This window comes from Lytechinus pictus, chromosome 7 (genome assembly GCF_037042905.1).
Source record: "Lytechinus pictus isolate F3 Inbred chromosome 7, Lp3.0, whole genome shotgun sequence".
NCBI lineage: Eukaryota > Metazoa > Echinodermata > Echinoidea > Temnopleuroida > Toxopneustidae > Lytechinus > Lytechinus pictus.
Genome location: NC_087251.1, coordinates 4,247,506 through 4,271,367, shown reverse-complemented (window position 1 = coordinate 4,271,367; position 23,862 = coordinate 4,247,506). Strand labels below are relative to the sequence as shown.

Sequence of the window (23,862 nt, the reverse complement as noted above, 5' to 3'; positions counted from 1 at the left end):
TTTTTGTGTTTTTTGAGTAACATTTACTCTTTCCCATGGTACAAGAATAATCAATTTTACTCAAAGAGAAAATGGTTAAATTCTATGAGAAAAAAGTCTAACAATTCACAAGATTTTGCAGGGATATGAATTCAGCCACGAGAGGACTTGGATAAATCTTGCTCATTAACACAGGGGCTTGTAGACTGACTGCCCAAGACCAAGGCATCAATGAGTTCTTTGCAATAGGATATTTAACAGTAGTGCACTATTGATTGTCGCTGGGTTTTGAATGTGAGGCTGAGAGTCCTGTCTTTTTCCAATTATTTAGATCCTTTTAATGTTGGAGATTGTATTCATGAATTTGAGACTCTTGCATTAATGTAAGCACAAAACTCCTGTCTATTCTTAAACATGAACAATGTTTTGAGACTGAAGACCTAACCCTTTGATTTGATGCTTTGTGTGAATGTGCTTTTGTAGAAAGTATGTTTTGAGAGAATCCACCCAACTGATAGTAAATGCCTGATTGCTTAAAAATTAACCTCCTACTTCTTATTATTACCAGGCCAAGCAGAATGCAACACCAAAGACTGAGCATCATGGGAAGGTTGAGAAGCCAGAGACATCTACTCCATTTGTTGGTCTCATCAAGCAGGGACGAGGTAAGCTGAAGAAGATCAGAGAGTCTGCTCGATCTAAGAAAACCAAGAAAGCTGTTAAGAGATCAGAGGGCATGGCAAGGAGGTTGCAGACAGAAGATATGGATATTGATGAGGACAGACCAGGTTCTTCTAAGTCATCAAGTCAAACACAGTCTACAAAAACAGAAGGTATGTTTCAAGGGCCAGGAGAGTGTTTAAGAAAGAACTTGTCAGACGTTGTATCCAACAAGTCCTATTTTATCTGACAGTTTCCATAGTAACAGAGATACACAGCCAATCAAAAAAAATGTCAGATATCCGACAACTTGTCAGAAAGAAATATTGATAAAATACCCCACAGATCTTGGATTTATGCAATCTTAAAATGATGTCATTAGTTGTTGAGCAAGAATGTGGACATAGCAAACCAAACTTTCATCTTGGAAGGGGTTAAATCTATTTTCCCCATTTAGTTGAAAGACCCTTGTAAATATTTTGCAATAAAAAAAAACCCAACCCAATTCTAACTTAATGTGCTATCAGTATAATAGGACTGAATGTCTATAGTATTTTGGAGTATATGAGAAAGATAGAGTGATTTGATTTTCATATTCTATATATAAATGGGGAAAAAATCATGCCAAATCTATTGTATGGTTATTTGCTAGATACAAACAAATCATAGTTTTCCTTTGTACTTCCAATGATTTATTCCAGTGAAGACAAGGAACCATACTGTAGAAATAGAAACAGTTGATTACAAATTTTGAGAATTATCCATGTTGATGAATTATTCTTACCAGCAGATCCCAAGCCCAGAGAAATTAGTCGGAAAAAGCGTAAATCACCATATACTACAACCCCAGAAATGGGGCGGAGAAAAAATATCACACCACCCTTGCAGCCAACAGAACCAACCGCAAAACGTCTCAAGGTATGCTATCACAAAATATATAAATGGACTATAGGTAGAAAACCTTGCATGTGTTATATATCAGGGCTTCCTCTAAAGGCCACTCCAAAAGGAATACATTTTTTTAATAGAAAAAAAAAGATCAATGAAGTTTTGAACAAACAAATAAAGATTAAATATGCATAAAAATTCACATTTGAAATGCCTCATTTGGGTGTGAGGCCTATGTTGTTTACTGTGAATTCCGTGTATTGATAATCGGACAATGTTACCTACCGGTAGCAATTATAGAGGAAGTATTCAATTCAATTCAAATTTATTTCACCAAAGCATGACAAAAATTGCCATTGTACTTAGTTTACATCATATTTCTTAGTAAGTTGGTAGATAGCAGCCATAAAGGAAATGACCTTTATAAATTGTCAACCTTACAATATCATATAGATTGACATATGTACTTAACTGACCTGAGAATAGAACAACAAAATTTCATCAGATCTGTTCATATTCACATTTATGAAAAAAGTCTATAAATCAATCATAAACCTTGATGTTCTTGATGTGCATAAAAAAGTACCGGTACATTGAATACTTTTTCCACATCATCACCATCATTACCACTTTCATCATGATCATCATCACCCTACTTGCCATTATGATGATCATCATTTTCATCATCATCATCATCTCTTCACTTCATGTTATTTGCCATGATTTTTAGAATACATTCTTGTAGAACCTAATACATGTATTTACTCTGATAATAGTTTAATGACAATGGGAAAGATAGCACCATAGCTGGTCCATCATCCATTGTACCTGACAACTCATTGAAGAGAGATAGTTTGCAGCATGGTAAAGATGTCTTTGCATGGCTCATATCACCATTCAAGGTTGAGGATTATTTCAAGTAAGTAATAATTATGATTCACAGCATTTATATTGTGCCATAAAACATTCATAGGCACAGGCTCATCCAATTAAGCTAATTATTACACATCTGCTGAAATAAGTGAGTTTTGAGAGACGATATAAAGAGTTCAATGTTGTCCATGTTGTAAGTACTTCTAGAAACTCAGATTTGCTTAGAACGCAGATTCAGCTGATATAATGACATATTTGTGTTGATTTATGAAAATGCCGAAATACAAATAGTTTGATGTGAGTTGACATTTATTTTTTTCTTGAAATAGTCATGATCTTATGAATTCTAATTCATGATTTTTCCATAGAGATTGTTTGCATATTGTAACTGGCATCAACATTTTGTCAAGTGCTATATTGAAAATAACATTGATTTCTTAATGTTGCCCATTATGCAGAGATGCTAGTCTTCAAGCTATTGAAACAACTTTATTTTTCAGGCTTTATATTGTACAGCACATATGTGACTGTAGACTGTAGGACAGTGTGTGAAACTGATTAGCATCTGTGATGATAAAGATATTCTTGTAACATGTTATATTTTTTTACGGGCGTTTAATAAAAATATTCATTTTTTGTCTGTAATAAACATCAATTTTTTTTCAGAAACATATTTGAAAGGAAACCTCTGTTCTTGAAGCGACATAATATGAACTATTTCACAGATATTTTCAGCTCAGAAGAACTCAGTGATATTCTAAAAGAGGTGAGTATTTTTTAATAGAAATATCAAGTAGATTGTAAAATAAGCCAATAAAAAATGTTTAAGAATGAATCATAATTTCAGCATATTATAGCACTGAAATGATCAGAGAAAAAATAATTGGTTTTATTCTTTCATTTTCTTCTTCCGTGAAAATTCAATTTCAATATGCTTTAGGACAAGGTCATTGCAACACTAGTTAGGAAGATTACAACGAACACTCAAATCTTTCAAAGCCAATAAGATGGGCATTGTGGCTAGTCAACAGAGTATCCAAAAACCCTGATCCTTAGTGACCTTGGATATTTGAATAATATATTCAAATTATCAAAAGAGAAAATATTTGATATTTCATTGTCAAAAAGTCATGCAGGCAAGACAGCCAGGGATGTTCCACTTGTTGAACCTTATGGGAATGAAGGTTATATTTAACTATTATTTTTTTTTTTAAATGTTGCTTCTGTTATTATTCAGAATGATTTGCAGTTTACTCGGAATATTGATGTGACCACATACACTAATGGAAAGCGAGAGACACATAATCCAACTGGCAGAGCACAACCTCAAGTAGTGTGGGACTACTATAGAGTAAGTCAAGTCAAGTATAAAGACAAATAGTCTAAGTAGTCCCTCAAGATTAAGATTTTATATATTGATATATATATATATATATATATTTCTCTACATCTGTGTTTAAGGTAAATTTTTTTGTCTTCTTTCAATGTTCGTAATGCGCCTTAACGCCCTCTTCCTTCGTCTTTACGTCTATATGTGTATTATGACAGAATAAACCCATTCATAGACTTTGCCTTAAACACAGATGTAGAAAGATATATATATATATATATATATATACAGTGCGTCCCAGAAAAAACGAAACCGAGATTTAGCGATGATTTAACATACCTTAATCACAAATACAATAGACAAATGACCTACCATTGTAAAGCTTAGAATCTCCTCTTTCATCTGAAATTACTTAGACTATTTCTCATTCACGCATGAGTGAGCAAAAACAATTTGAAAATGGGATACCAAAAAGTCACTTGGTGGGCTGTATCTGGGTTTCAAAATGAAAACCACATTTTCAAAAAGTTCAATATCTGCTGCTTAATTTGATACCTCAATTCTCGCTACCCCAAATAGGAACAAAGATCTCATAATGCGCGAGACGAGAGAATTTTCACTCCGTCGGGTCGTCATCACCACTTCCGGTTCAGAGTCATGCTCGCGCGAGGATCGCGATACTGAGTTTTTCACCACGCTGAAATCGATGCCAATCAGCGTAATATATGTACAGATTATAATACTTTTTATTTAATTTGGTCAGTTTTGATTCCATTTGAATATATTTCACGTGAAAATAATTTTTTTAATTCATGTATTTATTTGGTAATAAAAAAATTAAACAAAAAACGAATATCTTAAAATTTCGCATTTAGCGACCGGCATGACATCACGATCGTATTCGACTAGACGCTAAATATAAACAGCATTCATTCCGTTCAATTTTTCGTCGACCACAAAATGGATAAAAAATCAGTTTCGGAACTTTAAAAAATCTTAACTGACAGAGGAATACAGTGCAATGGAAAGTGTCGGGCAGAATTAGTGACTTTAGCAGAAAAGGCCGTTAAACTGTATCGTGAAAGAGAGGGTTGTAATCACGAACTTTCCGAGCGAAAGCGACGTTGTGTTGTTGTGCATGACGGCACTGTTGATCTGAATGGCAAAATAGTGCATTGGACTTCCAACCAGGAAGTTGTAATACCGAAAACCTATCCCATAATGCAATGCACGTTACAGGGATTTTCCCGGATCTCGGCGAAATCGCTATTTGGGGTAGCGAGAATTACAGAAAATGGTAGAGAAATAACAAAGTTCTGGTTATTTGAAATAAGGCTTGAATTTCAATAATTTCATAAAATCAAGAGGTTTTACAGGCCAGCGTTTAAACTCACTCGACACTCCGTTTTGTTGACGATCAGCCATGCATTAAGGACGTTCCACAGTCAAAGTGAAATCCATGTCATTTTCACCAAACTTTGCACATAGATACTTTAGAACCTTAATATTCGAAATATGCAAAAATTAACATAGGTCCATGTGCTTGATTTTTTGCTATAGAGCTTCAAAGTTCACCCAAATTGATGTTCTTAAGAATTGCGCATTCAAAAGAATTTGGCATTTTTAGACCGTCCCAAGATTACTACAATGAGTTTAAACCTCCATTACTCAGTCAAAATACATGAAAAAGTCATCAAATTTCGCAAGAGAGTTAATAATTGTATCGTTAGAATGGAGAATCTATTAATAGTGCTATTTGTTTGCAATTTTAAGTTTAACAGCACTGTCAGTTCTTAAAAATGGCGTAAAAGATAACAAAATCCCAATCTAAAAAATGTAAAATTTCAGTAACAAACTACAAACGTACAATAAATGCTGCACTTTATTCAAAATCCATGTCATTTTCACCAAAATTTGCAGAGTTGTAGAGGAAGGTATACCTAAGAGGTACAAACATTAAAAAATAGGTGTTCATGTGCTTGTTTTTAAACTATCAGCATTTTTATTAGAGCAAATGTGCTTTTTAAAACACAAAAAATGGGCCGAATGCTTAGTATCTATGTGAAGAAAATATCAAAACCACTCTACCATTTATTCAAACTCGGGGTAATATTCGTGATTCTTGGCAGCACTGCAGAGTAAAGTATTTTGAAATTGTATAGAATATTTTTTTGAATGGTCCATGGAATAATTCAATTTTTTAGCTTCATGAAATAACGCATCGGATCTGCAGTTAAAGTGCAGAAGATGAGAAAAATCAGCTCATACCCGCAGCTAATTAATCACCTGTTCATCCATTGTGACGTCAGCGCGCAGAGTGTAAACTATGCGCAGATCATAATGCGCACAAATATAACTGTGGAACGTCCTTAAAGTATACATCCAAAGAATCAAAAGTATTTTATAATGACTTTATGTGGTCATCATTGTAAAGGGGAAGTATTACTAATCAGATATATAACTTCACTTTTCAAAATAGTGATCAGAGATTGCAGAAATCAGCTCTCAAAAATGATTTATTTTCATGCCATATTTCTGCCTTCCACCGGTCCTCTTGCGAGCTCCAGCTGAGTGACGTCACACAATGAGCAGTGAGCAGCTGAGCTGACAGCAGCCCATTGGAGACGATCTTTCCAATCAGCGTTTTTTGCTCTTAGAATTGTTTATTCCTCTTAAGATTGGTCTTGTTATATAGATAAAAGTTTGAATTTACTGAACAGTGAAAAAAAGTGCACATTTAACGTATTTTGGTGACCGATATTTAGCTTAGAATTTTTTTTTTTTTTTCAAGAAATATAGGTGAATAAACAAAGCATATTTTCACGTAGAAATCACACTTGCGTCACATTAATGTTATAGTCAATATAAAGCATAGACATTCTTCTTTATGACTGAACAAAAATTATGAAATTTCATTAAGTAGCAAAGTCAGGAATCACAAAAAAAACACGGCAATATCCATCGCGAAATGACTGAAATTGCAGTTGAATTGCCGAAGCATTACTAGGAAACAGCGGCGAGCGGACTTTCTTTCATATATCTTAAAAATGCCTTCCTGTTAGGGCGATGGTCTGTGGCCAAATGCGTGGGCCATTGTTTTGTCATGTGCGAGGACCCTGGTTCGAAACTCGGATTTTTTTTTTCTGGGTATTTTTTTTTATTCCTTCCCCGTCCCTACCCATCTTTTTTTTCTCTTTTTATTTTCTTGTGAAATTCTATTCAGACCTGTATTTATCAAATCTTGCTTCTTAATTGCTGCTTTTGATTTTCAAGTTCTTGATTAGATTATTTCTACTCTTATTTGGGATGGGAGGGGTAGAGTTAAAAGTCAAGTCCACATCAACTAAAATTTATTTGAATAGAGTGATTTCCCTTGTTGTTTTTACTCAAAACAGTCATATACACAAAACAATGATATGCAAATTAGAGTTGTCACTCACATCACATTCGTTTCTATTTTTTGTGGCATTTTGTTTTTTATTCTTTGCAGATTTGACGATAGGAAACTCTTCATCTGATCACAATAGGTTATATTTACGGAACTGTTAAAATAGTAATTATATAAATTTGAATCAAAGTTTTTATGAAATTTCCTGCAATATCTTGTTATTTTTCTTTAAATTCAAATGAATTTTTGATTGCGTGGACTTCTCCTTTACTCTTAATGTAGGGAATGCATAGCAAAATTTATCCAGAAACAAAATTGTCTTAGAATATGCAAATCAGTAATTGGACACATGTTCACTTTTCTTTCATCCAGGCCACTTCCTCACATCCACCAGGCTTTCAGTCTGATGATGAACCATCACACAACATTCACAGTGCTTCACAATAAATATTTCACTTCTGTTCATACATGCAATAAATATTGTGGAAAACAAATAAAAGGCGTACCCATATTCAAATACCGTTTAAAAGGACAAATATATTATACCTTTCGAGAAAAATCAGCACGTTAAATATCTGATAACAAAACATAATTATGGGGCACTGCAAGAAACTTATGTTCAATTGCAAATCAAGCGTAAGTCTTAAATTCAAATTCAAGCGTAATAAGGTCGAGTTGCAATCGCAATTCAACTACATGTTTAATCAAAGGACTTTCCCTTGATTTGGGACGTGTGATTGAGTATAACATTTCTCGCAAAATGCCCTAGTAACATTAAAATTGTTCTTTCGTTTTAAATTGTGTGTTATTATTTTTGACAAGCTGTATTCCTGTCCGAGTAAAATTTCTTAGTTCTCTCCAAAACTGTGCTCAAAATTGTTTCCAAGATTGATAAAGAAATTTTTTCTTTTGTATCATTATCATTCCACAACTTGCAAACCGTAGGTCCTGGAAAGAGTGAAGAAAAAAATGGCTATATCCAAATCATAGTAAAAGGACATGATGGAATCTCCCAGATTGAGGTAGCAAGCAGAGACCAGAAGTCACCAGAGTTAGCAATTGTGCAGATCTGTGTGTAGAAGAGAGAAAAAAAGAAATAGTTTAAATAATCAAATCAAAGTATGAATTTAATTATCGTGATGATTGATGACGTGCGGTGGCATGTAATTCCCGGTCAACAACAAATGATAGTAGGTTTAGACACCTGAAAAGTTCCACTCAGAACACTGGTGCTCTACCTCAAGTGATGTTTGTGTAGGCCCCACTCCACTTCACTACCGCTACACTACCGTACATGTACGCCACACCTACCCGGGTAAGTGTGTAGCGTAGTGTAGGCTGTAGCAGTACTCCAGTAGTGAAGTGGAGACTACACGAACATCACTTGAGGTACGGTGCTCTCTGAGTCTCTGTGTCATTACAAAGATTGCATTTATCTTCATTGTTGAAGGCATTACGCATACATATATGCAGCAACACTCTAATCAGAAAGAAACACCAGACTCTAATTTTGGCCCACCCAAGGGTTCATTACATGCCGCCGCGCACAGAAAATTCAAGCAATAGAAGTCGTGGACCCAAGAAGTGAGATCCCAGCACGCGCGACCCACTAGTTAGAAATCCACTGCCAAACGCGGTTCGTGGTTAGTATACTAATACTAACCTCGCAATACGTACTAGTAGTATACTAATACTAACCTCGCAATACGTGTGAGTGATTTTGGCCAGGAATCAGGGTAATCACTGCTGAAAATTTGTCTGGCTTCATGACATCGGCATCATGGTGATATAATTCTGTGTATAATAAAAACTTAAACATTCCTCTGAAACAGCAGATTTTCAGCCATGGTCCATACCACTCAGTGCTCCTAAATAATTTAATTGCCTGCCTGAGTCCTGACCAGTTTTAGAAATCTGAAGAAAAAATCTGCTGGAATTGTGCCACTCACACGTATTAAGTATACTAACCCCGCACCACGAACCGCGTTTGGCAGTGGATTTCTAACTAGTGGTTCGCGCGTGCTTAGCCTGGAGGCGTCTGGGATCTCACTTCTTGGGTCCACAACACACGACTTCTATGGCTTGATATTTCTGTGCGTGGCGGCATGTAATGAACCCTTGCCTTGGGTGGAATTGTACAAAAACATTATTTCTAAAATAAAAACTTTTTAATTTTAATAGTAGTTATGCCAAAATGCATGATTCTAAACTTATATCAGATCTGTATCTGTCATCTGACCTGAATGCATCGTCAGAACAAGTACAGTTTCCAAACATGCTTACCTTGAGTCACTTTTGACTGGATCAAACAGCGTAGCCTGCAACATGCATCGGGAGCAAGTGAATGGGACCGTGCAGCTTGGAGTTTTTCAATAGTTAGTAGAGCAACACAACGAAGACTGTCGAGTGGACAAAATCGATCTTTCCAGTTCACAATTCAATAAAAAAACGGGCAAAATAACACAGTTCTGGTTCCCTTATAGTCTGAAGTTGTCGAAAACAGAATTCGGATGTCACATTACATGAAGAAAACGGTAAATTCGGAAGATATTGAAGAGGTCAGTAAGGTGATTCAGTGTATTATGCACAGAGGGATGATGAGCTCGATTATTGTGTGACGTCATTATTCTCGACTGTTTTCACTGCGTGAACTGTCGGTCTGGGGGGCGGCTGGGGGGCTTAGAATGGTCTCTAATAATTTCATTTCTTGCATTTCCACGACATCGATAAGACTTTTTAGTGACATATTTGTGTATAAAAAGACAAGACCTTTCCATTCATATATAATTTGTCTATAATCATCACTTTCGTGAATTTTCTTTGTGTGTATACTTTAAGTCTTTTGTTACCGTGCGATAGCTTCTGTGGGAAACCGGTGAAAACACGTTTATTTAATGAAATTATGGAAATACAAGCATTGTTTCGAGGGAACATAACTTTTTTACTTCTTGACCATTTTCTGTGATTAAGGTATCAAATAAAAGAGCAGATATTGAACTTTTTAGGCATGTGATTTTCTTTTTGAAATTCAGATACCCCCCGCCAAATGAGTTTTTGGTATCCTTTCTTCAAATTGTTTTTGCTCACTCATGCGTGAATGAGGAATAATATAAGTAATATCAGATGAAAGAGGAGATTCTAAGCTTTATTACATTGGTAGGTCATTTGTCTATTGTATGTATGATAAAGATATGTTAAATCATCGCTAAATCTCGGTTTCTTTTTTGTGGGACGCACTGTATGTATATATATATAGATATAGATGGATAGATAGATCGATCGATAGATATTTAAATTTATATAACATCTTAATATGCTTTTGCAGCATAATAATCACTTTATCAAATGAAATTTTGGTAGTCACACTTGTTCTTGAAGCATCCTGGCATGAAACATAGATAAATTTAATGCTGTGAAATTATTATCTTTATCTTCTGAAGTCATAACCAACATGAACATCACAGCACTACATCTCATTCTTATAACATTTCTAAGTAATATACTGAACTCAAAGATGTTGACGAGTAAAGGGATAAGATTTAGGTGACAACATAAAGTTCACCCCAGACTGACACCAGACAAGGAATTTTAGATTGATAGGATGGGAATGATGTCTTCTGGTTATTCATGGAAACGTAGTCACTCCTGCTGACTAAAGATTTATTTATAGAAATTTGAAAGACAGATCCATTATCCAGTGTCCAGAGATTGCCAAACGGAAACTGGTTCCTCTTAAAGCTTCTCCGATCACAGGTTAACAATCATATAAACATGAAATTTGATAAAAATACATAGATGTATCATGTCATTAAAACACATAAATATATACAAAACGAATCAAACATTGAAGCAAGGAGGAGCATGTGAGAATGTATGAAATAAACTAGAATCAACTAAGAATGTATTTCCAAATATAAAATGCATAATTATATTTATAGTTTTCATCTTTTAATCTGTAATTACATTGTGTACAGAAATAGAGTTGCGTGGAAAAGGGAAAGTAATTCTATAAATTAAATCAGAAAGTTAAATATGTCATGTATAATATATTGAAAACAAATTCACTGTAAAATGAGTGTAATACAATTAATGACGACATAAGAATTATTTACTTATCATTACCAATATTAAGCATGAGGAATTTACTGGATATTAAACAAAGGAAAATCAGGCTATATTCTCAATAGGAGGGGGACTAGAGATGATCTGGATGGCTTTGGGTATAAAGTTTATGGACATTCCTGAGCTAAACTCTCTTATTTCAGATGGTAATGAATTCCACAGTCTTGGAAAAACCATGAAAACATGAAACTCCAGGATGTTGCATCTTGAGAATTCATGAACAAAAAGATAATTCATTTTATGATTTCTTATACTGGGCAAGAAGTTGACAGGTACATCATAGACAGAAGAAACATTTTATTACAAACCTAATTGACAAATAAGTAAGCCGGTTATTAAAGAAGAGAAAGATCTAGTTTTTGTGATCTTTCAGAGTAGGAAAGTGTATTTGCCTGTTTATAGAAAAACAAAATTGTGTGAAGCATCTTTGAATAGATTCCAAAGATTGGATATGATTTTTGGGTGAGGAAGCCAGAGATGTATTCCATATTCAATGACTGGTCTGCAGAGTGAAAAAAAAATCATTGAAGAATTCTGAGATTCCTTGGTGAATTTAAGGAATCAATCGTGCCGGGTACCCATTCAACTCACCTGGGTTGGGTGGAGCACAATGTTGGAAAACACGCCATGGCTGGGATTCGAAACCATGCCCTTCTGATTGAAAGACGAGAGTCGTAACCACCTGACCACGACGCTCCCAACAATAAAAATCCTTTGGATCACACTTGACATGTTACGCCACAGATATGAAGTTGGCACACCAGCATTGCATATCATCCTAGATTTAGGATGACAAGAGAACAATGGTTGAGTCAGTTTTGATTCTGAGAGTAGATGAGGAAGAGAAAGACTTGGAATGATATCACGAGATAGCAGTCCACTATGTAAACTTGCAAATCTGTAAGCATCTATTGGCTAGATTGGAACAATGGCAATGACAGTAATTGAAATGATAAAGTCTTGATGGTTATCTGACAGATTTTACATCAAACCGTGATCTCATTACTGAATGAGGCTATTGTTATAAAGGAAAATTTGAATTATTTGGATCGTATATTTTGCATGTTTTAGATTGGTTGTCTTTTTTTTCAGAATGGTTGTTCAGTAAGAATCCTCAATCCTCAAACATATTCTACCAGAGTGTGTCAACTATTAGCAGCTCTACAGGAGTTCTTTGGATGTTTTGTGGGTGCTAATATGTAAGTATTATCAGGAGACTTATCTGAAATATATGTTATCCTTAACTGAAGAAATAGATGGCGTGCCAACCATTTGTTGTGGACAATATATTACTTTATCTTTCCCTAATAAGACTCAGCCCTCTCAACTTTTGTTGCAGTAAATCTATTACATGAAAAGCTTGTTCCACCTTGTTTATTATGGATCTATTTCTTGTGACCCTAATCTCTGAAGAAGTTTACATGTCTAGAAGAAGGGTTCACATTGAAATTAAACATCTCCTACCAACACAGCTTTTTCCCAAGTACCATCTGCTTGTGGAATGTCCTGCCTACAACAGTGGTTTTGGCTCCTTCAACTGAGTCTTTCAGGAGCCACCTGGAATCACTCACCCTCTGTTAGCTCTCCAGTTGAGATGCATCTTTTTACTTGCACTATATTTTAGTTTTGTTCAACTGCACCAAATATCATGTGTTTTTGTGATTGCGGCCTCAGTAAAGTACGACTATACTCCGTAAAGAGGACTTTACTCAATGGAAGAAGAAGAACATGACATCTTTTCTGGAATGTTTTGATCATTAACAAGTCTTTGCTCAATGACAATTTAAGAGAAGTTCCATTAACAGTGATATTGTCAATGAATGACTTCTATTGAGGATTTTTTTTTTCTTCAGTTACCTAACTCCTCCAGGTTCCCAAGGGTTTGCACCACACTATGATGACATTGAGGCATTTGTTCTCCAACTAGAAGGAAAGAAACATTGGAAGTTATATAACCAGAGATCACCATCTGAAGTACTCCCAAGGTTCTCAAGTTGTGAGTTCTATGTCTATTCAGAATTTACTAGTGGTATGCTCACAGTGTTCTTGCTAGAAATGCATTTTAAGAAGACCTGGTGGGTGTTTCATAAAGCTTTTCGTAAAGTTACGAACGACTTTACGCACGACTGGAACCTGTTCTTGGGTCATAACTCAATTACATAGGGATATCAGATAGCACAAGAAAGGATCACCAGTCGTGCGTAAAGTCATTCGTATCTTACGAACAGCTTTATGAAACACCCACCTGGGGCCTATTGCAGAAATATCAATCGCAAGTCCTGAATATGGGTGCTTCATTGGCTGAAAATCAAGTTGCGCAAGATTTTTTTAGTTGCATTTGATCGCAACTCTTTCTGCAACGGACCCCTGGGCCCTGTGCTTGGGTTCAGGGAGAAACAAATCTTTATGAGAAATCTGATATTTCCTAATAAAAAAATATGTATCTACTGGAAGTAAAATAGAAATATTGAGAGGAATTCAGGGGATTTTTTATTGTTGACCTTCATAAAATGCAAAATATCCCCCATAATCTACCAAGTTCAATAGAGAATTTGGTCTGAAATGAAGAAAAGCAAAAAAGAAAAAAGGATGTAGATGAACAGCTTGAACATCCCCCCTCCCCTGCCTAGAGTGTTATTAATGTAATTTTATAGGCATGAACATATTATGCAAACTTGAATTTCAGCCAGCTGTCCATTTCCATTCTACCTCAAGCAGGTATTCCTGAGGCAATAACACAGGGTAGGAGAATTTATGGTAAATATATATATTTAACATTGAAATAACCTACCTTATACCTTCATGTATGTGATCTGTAGCCATGCATAAGTCTTGTCTTCTCCTTCATCTTCTAGCAAACTTCACTGATGCAGATATTGGAGAGCCAATATTGAATACAACTCTTGAAGCAGGTGATCTTCTTTACTTCCCTAGGGGTGTCATCCACCAGGTAAACATATACATTCCAGTTTTTCATATCTGTGTTCACTCAGTAATTGATCACAACACCTCTGATAATGTGAATTCGACTTCAAGGAATCAATTATATATATATATACAGTGCGTCCCAGAAAAAACGAAACCGAGATTTAGCGATGATTTATCATAACTTAATCATAAGTAAAATAGACAAATGACCTACCAATGTAAAGCTTAGAATCTCCTCTTTCATCTGATATTACTTAGATAATTCCTCATTCACGCATGAGTGAGCAAAAACAATTTGAAGAAAGGATACCAAAAACTCATTTGGCGGGGGGTATCTGAATTTCAAAGAGAAAATCACATGACTGAAAAGTTCAATATCTGCTCTTTTATTTGATACCTTAATCACAGAAAATGGTCAAGAAGTAAAAAAGTTATGATCCCTCGAAACAATGCTTGTATTTCCATAATTTCATTAAATAAACGTGTTTTCACTGGCTTCCCACAGAAGCTATCGCACGGTAACAAAAGACTTAATGCATGGCTGATCGTCAACAAAACGGAATGTCGAGAGAGTTTGAACGCTAGCCTGTAAAACCTCTTCATTTTATGAAATTATTGAAATTCAAGCCTTATTTCAAATAACCAGAACTTTGTTATTTCTTGACCATTTTCTGTAATTGAGGTATCAAATTAAAGAGCAGATATTGAACTTTTTAGTCATGTGGTTTTCTTTTTAAAACCCAGATACGGCCCGCCAAATGAGTTTTTGGTATCCTTTCTTCAAATTGTTTTTGCTCACTCATGCGTGAATGAGGAATTATCTAATACCAGATGAAAGAGGAGATTCTAAGCTTTAAAATGGTAGGTCATTTGTCTATTGTGTTTGTGATTAAGTTATGATAAATCATCGATAAATCTCGGTTTCGTTTTTTGTGGGACCCACTGTATATTGAAAATACAAAGAAGGCATTTTGGTCTCTCCAATTAATGACTGTTACTTCAGTGGAGGAAGAAATCAAAATAGCTATTCTTTCATTTTTTGATGAAAGGAAGCAAGTTCATGTAAGGTATCAAGCAAACTGATTTTGTGATTTTTGTCTCACCTGCATAGCAGAGTGAGACTATAGGCGCCGCTTTTCCGACGGCAGCGGCGGCGGCGTCAACACCAAATCTTAACAGAAGGTTAAGTTTTTGAAATGACAGCATAACTTAGAAAGTATATGGACCTAGTTCATGAAACTTGGCCATAAGGTCAATCAAGTATTACTGAATGTCCTGCCTGAGTTTTACATCACATGACCAAGGTCAAAAGTCATTTAGGGTCAATGAACTTAGACAATTTTGGGGGAATCAACATCACAATCTTAACCTAAGGTTAAGTTTTTGAAATGTCATCATAACTTAGAAAATATATGGACCTAGTTCATGAAACTTGGACATAAGGTTAATCAAGTATTACTGAACATCCTGCTTGAGTTTCATGTCATATGACCTAGGTCAAAGGTCACATAAGAAAAAGGAAAGTGGGGATATGACATCATCAGCCTACTTAATGAATATTCATGACGATGTGCATATAACTGTTCACAAAATACTGATAAACTTTAAAATTCAATAATTCATTACTTGTTGTCTGATTTTGATGAAATGTTCAGCGGTTTGCTCTGTAAATTTTACTCTATTTATTTAGATATAAATATTTTCAGCCCGGACCATCCCTTCAAGTTAGCTTTCGTAGAGAGGGGTAAATCCACTCCTTTGGAGTTTTCTAAGCTTATTTATTGTTATATACTTATATTCTATCTAGGCGAGCACTCCATCTGAGACCCACTCCCTTCACATCACAATATCAGCATGTCAGAAGAATACATGGGGTGATCTAATGGAACATGTTCTTACAAGAGCACTTCATGTTGTAAGAGAGGAGAATATTGAGTTCAGGAAATCTCTACCTATTGATTACCTTAATTATATGGGTGTGGCTCATCAAGACCTGGTAAGATATTAATATAATATTGACTGGCCTTGAGGGAAAGCCAACAACAAAATCATATTTGCTTGAGTCTTTAGACGAGGCAATATGTTTTTTTTTAAGGACAATATATTTGATTTTTTCCCTGAAAGAGGAGCCAGTCAATATTTTTATTACCTACAGCTGTATGATGGGTAATTGAGGCTACTACTTAAACATTATACATGTCTGTTTGCTTATCGATTCTTCAGGTTATTCATGAACTTGATGAAGTAATTCTTGCTAATTTATTGTGCATATAATGCCCACATACACTTCACATGTAAAAATCTTGCGTTTGGGTTTGATTAGCTAGGATTACATGCATGTGTTATCATATAGCCTGACCATGTTTTATCTATGTTGCATTGCTTCACAAACTGGGGTCCGACCTGATTTTTTTAATACTGAACATAACGATCAAAATCAGTTCCTACTGCGCAAGCACGCTGGCAGCAATATGGCAAATATTGTCCTATGATGTTGTACATAAAACCTGGAAGAGGGCAACATGGCAAATGATTACCTCTTTGTTCTTGGATTTGTGACACAAAGATAAACATTGTTACCGAGGTAGTTATGATGCTCATTTGATTTCAGGTAACTTCATGTGTTAAGAACTAGACATGTTCTGGTCTTTATTATAACATGCCTTACATGATTTTCATCTATTTTATAAAGGATCTGTTTCTTTCATTACAGAATAGACATTCTGTGCAATTTGTTACATTGTATTATGTATTTTGTTTCTCCTCTGGGGTAATACCATTTGAAATCTTATCAGAACTTGATATTGGTATATCAATTCATTATTGCTAGTACAATATAAGAAGTAAATATGTAATTAAACACTCAATATAACTGTTTTATATAGGATGATGACAGGAGACAACCATTCATGAAGAAGATTGGTGACCTATTTTCAAAGCTCCTAAAATCTGCTCCTGTAGATGCTGCTGTTGATCAGATGTCTTTTGAATTCTTCCACACCAGTCTTCCACCTGTTCTTGAAGAAGGTATCATTTCAATCACCATTAGATTATTGTTGAGCAATGGATTAACTTATACATACTGGAAATTGATAGTATGTGAAGGATGCCTAAGCCAATATGCCTAGATTGGAATCATTATTGTGAAAAAATAGAGATGAAAATATACAGAGAAAGAGAGAGAGATAGATAGGGAAATAGAAGAGGGATATCATGTATTATTTTAACAATATACAAAATGGCTCTAGAAGAATTGATTGGAGATTCGAGTCAGTGTATCTAGAATTATCTGATTTGTTAGCCAATTGACTGAATATTTATTCATTTAAGACTCTTGGATGGTTGATAGCAGTGAATGTCTATCATTATGTATTTACAGCTGAGGAATCCTGCTGTGTCTTTGGTGAAAACGCATCCTGCAAGAATGGTCTAGTATCGGGTTTAGTTGAGCTCAGTGAAGATACCCAGATAAGGCTACTGAGAAGGAACATCCTTAGACTAGTCCCTGAAGAAGGCAAAGTCCTAGTCTACCATTCAATAGAGAACTCCAGGGTTTATAAAGAAAAGGAGCTTCAGTTCATTGAAATACCTCCAGAAGTAAGTTCTATCATTCAGTCTTTACTCAGAAATACTCTCTAATTCTGTATTAAATAATGTAAAATAAGTTTTCTTTGTGAGTTAAAAATGCAATGGTCTTCAGAAATTTATCTTTATATCTTCATGCTTTTTGTACTGGTATAAAGAAGACTCTCCGATAGTGATAATTCAACTAGGATTTAACATTGGCTGTTGAGTGTATGCATGTAAAAAATGTGTGTGCCAAGCTATCTAGATGAAAAAAATAATATGCTCAGTTATTAGTTTTATTTGACCGGTCTTTTTCAGAGGTATTCAATTATCCAGGTTTTTCAGTTTTCACTTGAATTTCATATAATTTTCATTATTTAACATTGTTTGGTTTAGCTCTAATGGGTAAATTTGACCCACCACCCCCCCCCCCCCCCCCCCCCGATCTCGGCCACTGATCACTGCAAAAATTTGCACACGCGTAGAGCCAGGTGTAAACTACAAGACTGTACAGTAAAATAAAATGAAAAAAGAAAATCAATTTTTTTTTAAATTAATTAATTAGGCGTAATAAATGTTGGAAATTTTGTATGTTTTTGCGTTTAGTGGTTTTGGTGTTTGATATGTATATATTTGTAATTGTGGTAGAGTTTGATGGCGTATGAGGCAAGTGTTACAAACGACGAAAGATGAGATGAGAAGGCGATGATTATTAAGTTCCGATATGATATATTTATTCACCCTTTCTTGATGGTAGAAAGGATGTAAGAACTAATGATGAAGCACAAATATGGAATATTGATGAGAAGTATACAAGTGAAGAAACATGAATAACAATTATATGAAAGCTATAAGACTCCTTTGTTTACGGACATGGGATGGGCCAGGAGAACATACTGTGTGATATATGCGGGGTGGAGCAGTAGCTAAAAAACACCCAAATCTCTAAAATATATATTTTGTACACTATTTATACTCTGGACTTGATATGACAATCACAATGTTTTTATATTCTTCGACCAGTTGACTCATACCATTTCTGGATTAGAACGAAATGGGTGTGTTTAGGAAGACCACAGTGAGTGAGGCTGGGAGAGAGAACCAAGTATGAAGAAGAAACTTTGAGTCCTTAATGGTCATTTTCATGGAAGAAACCTTGTGGCCTGTATTCTGAAGTCGGGTTAACTTAAACTCAGGTTTAAAGTTGTGGTTTAAGTATGGACAGCCAATTGTTACATAAATCACTAACAGTAGGGATATAATATTTCAGCTCATTTGGCTCTCAAATCATTCATAATTGTCTAGGAAGTATATATAGATTATTGTCTTCACCATCGATGAATCAGGAAAGAGCACAGCAAACATAAGAAACGTACAACTTAATGAAAAAAATTGATACTTTTGGTTGTCCATACTTAAACCACAACTTTAAACTTAAGTTTAACTTAAACCTGACTTCAGAATACGGGCCTGTGAGTTTGACGTAGTGAACAGGTGGACATAAACAAAGTTGTATTGGGTTACTAAACCCTTTCGATTACAGTTCAATTAATATTTATTATTTTAAATTATATATATATTATTTCTACTCTTACATTAACATTATTGATTAGCAATGAGATTTTTCGAAGAATTTGATCTTATAGTTTTGGAGATTATGCCATGGGTAATGCGCGTGCCAATTTTTGTTGCGATCACGTGATCGACGGCAGAGATCATAATTGTGGAGTGGAGGTGCCGTGGCCGAGAGGTCTAAGGCGCCTGGCTATACATGAAAAAGTCCGGGGTTCGATCCCCGGCCGCGGCAGCTATGCCCGTGAGCAAGGCATTTAATCTACAATGCTCTTTTATCCTGCTTTCAAATAAATAGAAATGCTATATGCAGACCTGCCAACCAGTACGTTTTAGCCGTATTTAGTACGTTTTTGCAACCAAAATACGGTACTACATTTTTTCTTTAAAAAATATGTTTTTTGTATTTAAAAAATCGTAATTTATTGAGAAAAATCATCTCTATATGTCTCCATTTCATAAAACGTACACAAGTATGGTTATTAGATCAATGTAATTTCAGGTAACTTGTTTTTTTTTCAATCATTTTGTAAAAACCAGGGTGAGATATACACAAGTTTCAATGGGTCTTTTTTTCATCTGCAAGAGCAGTGCGCATTTTAGCTTGCATGCAGCTTGAGCGCCGTGATGGGCGAGTGCGCCAAGCATTTTATAATGAAATACACTTTTTGGGGGAAAATAAAAAATGTTTATCTCACACGGTAAAAATACTGATTTTTTTGTCAAAATACTGATTTTGGGGATAAGAATACTGAAAATGCAAAATACAACTTGGCAGCTCTGTATATGCATTAATGGAGAGTTTTAGGAGCAGTGAACGAGAACGACGTAGCAGTCGTCTGATCGTGTGAGTCAACGTTGTCGTCTGCCCTTGTTCACTACAATTGGGAATACTTTAGATTTCACTCGACCTGTACGTGTACGTACGTCCACGTGAAACAGCGCGATAACCAGCGGGTCATGACACGCTGCCCGTCCCGGAAGATCTGGCGTACCATCGCCTTGCGACCCGGTTGGGTGATGCGATAGTGCAACTTGTGTACACGTGCCCTTTCACTTGCTTTGATTCCTTTTTACTCGAGTTAGGATATATATCGATATAAATTTTGGAGGTCAGAAAGCAATTCCAAATATGATAAACATAATGCATCGTACAACTTACATTAATTTTGTGAAAAGTCACTGAAAACTGTGTTTTAAAAGGAAGGATTGATCTTCATGCTGGGCTTGAACGGTCAAAATGACGTCACTCACGTACACCTCCACTATGATTTAGGAGAACCGCAAAATGGATGTGGCGAGGTTCTCGATTCTGATAGTGGACGTGTGTGAGGACCTGAGGCATATGGAACGCCAAAAAATGACGTCATCTCGTACCAGTCCACTATGTGGACGTACATTTCTAAGAGTGCTCAGTGGTAACTAGGTGTGAACTTGTTTAAAAAAAAAAAATAATAATATTTGGGGGGGCTGAATCAGCCCCCCCCCCCCTGTCTTCTTAGGCATTGAAATAGCCCAGTCTATTTAGGGTTAAACTTGATTGTAAACTTTATTTTTGCTTGCTGTGAAAACTTGAATTTGTTATATGTGTAATATTAAACCACCTATGTATCTATTTTGTTTATCCAGTTTGCACCTGCAGTAGAACATCTTATTCACAGTTATCCTGACTATATCCCGGTGAGCACTCTGGGTGACCAGCTAGAAGACACTAATGAAGAGAATGCTGATGTAAGTACCAATACATGAATGAAACTAGTTGAATTGTATAAAACAACAAAATTAAACAAACAGATCAATGAATTTTGAGAAAAACTGAACGAATTATAAGAAAAATATAAGTATTCGAATTGTGAGATCCATCTATCTGCAATGCAATCAAGATGTGTGATGTCACACATGAACAACTTTCCCATTACTTTTGTACGTATCCAGTAGTTCATAATGTCACTTAGATTGTCTCTATTATCAAGTCTATCAGTTGTATTCAATGGAAGGAATACAGTTCCATAGATTATATATAATATCAGGAAAGGAGAGTGTGTCATTAAAAGAGCAAAAAGAGACGTTTGGTTACTTTTTTTTCTTGCTCATCATCATTTGTCACATTACCAGTGAAGGATGCCATAGCATTATAGTGATATTGACATTCAAATGCCCAATTTATTGTTTGTTTAATTTTTTTCTCAAACTTCATAGGTCTTATTCTTTGATTATTAACAGAGACAGACTCCAAGTTTATTTCCTCTTGTTACATATTGGATATAAAATCATCTGATAGTCATTTTAACTGGAAGGGATGCTTTATTACCATTTCACTTGTCACTAAAGTAAATCTCAAACAAAAAGAAAGAAATCATTATTGACAATAGTATGCCTAATAATAATTATAAAAATTATATGCAACACCATTTAATACAAAGTGTTTGCATACTGTATTATTACCCTAGCTTTAGCAAGGCTACACTGATCAGGAATTTCTTCCTTTGTGGTACCCATTTATAACAACTGGGTAGGGAGTGGCAAATTTAGATAAATGCAAGTGTAATTTGAACTCTGTACCTTGTGTTTCAAAGCCCAGAGCCTTGTCCACTGAGCCACAAACCTCTTAGCATCTTTTAGGGTATGGTATGTTTGATAATGTTAATAAAATTATTTTATGATAAGTTTCTTTTCTTTTCATTTTCTGAACTCTTCCTGTTTCAGCCTGTGGACCTTGCACAGACTCTGTATGAAAAAGGCTTATTGATGACCAGATCCAAGTTGGAACCATACATGTCATTACATTCAGATAGACACAAAGATGTAACTATTTGCCAAACAAGGTAGTTAGAGATATAAGTGTTTAGTAATTAATTGATAAACACAAAGTATTTTTTGTATCATATGTCCATGGCTCTCTTGGGTGTGGTACTGCAAATTATAAGCTGTAGATTTACAATAGAACAGAGTTTAGATTTACATATCTACTTGCATTTTTTCCCCTTCTTGCCAGTTAAAGCAAATTTTCTTGTTTGCATACTTTCTTCAGTAGAGTTTTGTGGGGTCGGCATTCATAATCTTAGTCATCATTTTATATTTGGATCCGGTTTTACATATAGAAAGAAGAATATGAAATGACTGATGAAGTGAACTAAGAAAACAGGATCTTTGATGTCCTTGTACTTTGTGATTTGGGGCTGACCCTAATTTTACACTTTTTGAACCAGGAAGTTTGGAAAGCTATGCAATTCATAGATCATTTCAAGGAACTGACATTCTATTCAACATCTAGCATAAGTTTAAAAAAATTCAATCATAATGGGGGATGATAGAAATAAAAATTGAAAGCATATCAGTTACAAATTTACATTGAATCATATGACAAGTGCTTGACTTTGGAACCTGATTTGACATTGACTAATTTTTTTGCCATTCCCACAAGAATGTATTCAAGCAATTTTCACAGAAGAATCATCGTTTACAAACTTGATAAGATGTATATGTATTTATGTGAATTGTCACTTGAAATTTGAAATGTGTTTCTCTGCCAGAATCATGATTCCCAGAATTGTTCCAAGGCAACAGAGTTGTGATGTCACAGTTTTATTTGAACACACTCTTCTAATTTGAGCCATGTTTGATTATAATTCACAAAGTCAAAGTGTGTTAGAATTCAACCAGGATATAACCAAAATAAACTGTGGAAATGCTGTTTTGTAGAAAAAGCATTCCAAAGCACAAAATGTATCACAAATGTGTTTGTGTTTCCAAGTTCATTATTTGTATGAACACGGATAGATATGACAAAGGAAGTCAAGAAATGCCAATAATTGCACTTTTGTTTTTATTTGCAGGAAGAGAAGGAAGTGTTGATAATACAAAGTGTAATTGATTGTGGAATTATACAACTATTAAATGAAATTCAACCTCACTTTTTTGATTGAATTTTCTACAATCTGTTGGTATTTAGGGGATGAATTGATTAAAGGGGAAGTTCATCCTGAAGAAAAGTTTGTTGTAAAAATTGCAGAAAAAAAAAAAAAAAAAATATTGGTGACAGTTTGAGGAAAATCCATTAAAGATTAAGAAAGTTATTCTAATAATAATAGAATTTAAAGTTTTGGATTTGTGAAGTCATAAACGAGCAGCTGACCCATATGTTATACAAATATATCAGGCTTTGAGAAAGTATAGTGGGAATTATTTATCCGAGGTTGGACTGGCGATTACTATTTTTCCCAAATAGAAAAATAGTTATATTGCCAGTCCAACCTCGGATAAATCATTCCCACTATACTTTTGAAGGAAATGCCTGATATATTTGTTTTATTTCCCTCTTGACTTGACTTGTAGACCTAGTCCTTGCTGATGAGTAAAGAATCATTTAGACCAATTCTAACATTGCCGTACCTAGTCCTACTCTAACTTTAGGCCTGTCGAGCTAATGCTAAACAGTTCAAGGGTAGGCTACGCGTGGCTTTCACCCGACTGCTATTAATGAGAGGTACGCCGCGCTGCGTTGGCCGTTGCTGCAGTTGTACTCAAGTCTCAAGATGTAGATAAAAAGGTCAGC

At 35.1% G+C, this 23,862-nt stretch overlaps 1 protein-coding gene across 1 annotated transcript; it reads left to right on the top strand.

Moving 5' to 3' along the window:
* Positions 1-541: 541 nt before the first annotated feature.
* LOC129265113 (ribosomal oxygenase 1-like) lies at positions 542-23,319 on the top strand (the record flags this gene model as incomplete). The annotated part of the gene is made up of 13 exons (XM_064101716.1): positions 542-812; positions 1,427-1,557; positions 2,304-2,446; positions 3,067-3,166; positions 3,638-3,751; positions 12,333-12,439; positions 13,094-13,236; positions 14,096-14,190; positions 15,976-16,164; positions 17,054-17,195; positions 17,548-17,765; positions 20,937-21,038; positions 22,014-23,319. Coding segments are annotated over 13 exons (1,878 nt in total), but the record flags the coding sequence as incomplete, so codon positions are not given.
* Positions 23,320-23,862: the final 543 nt, after the last annotated feature.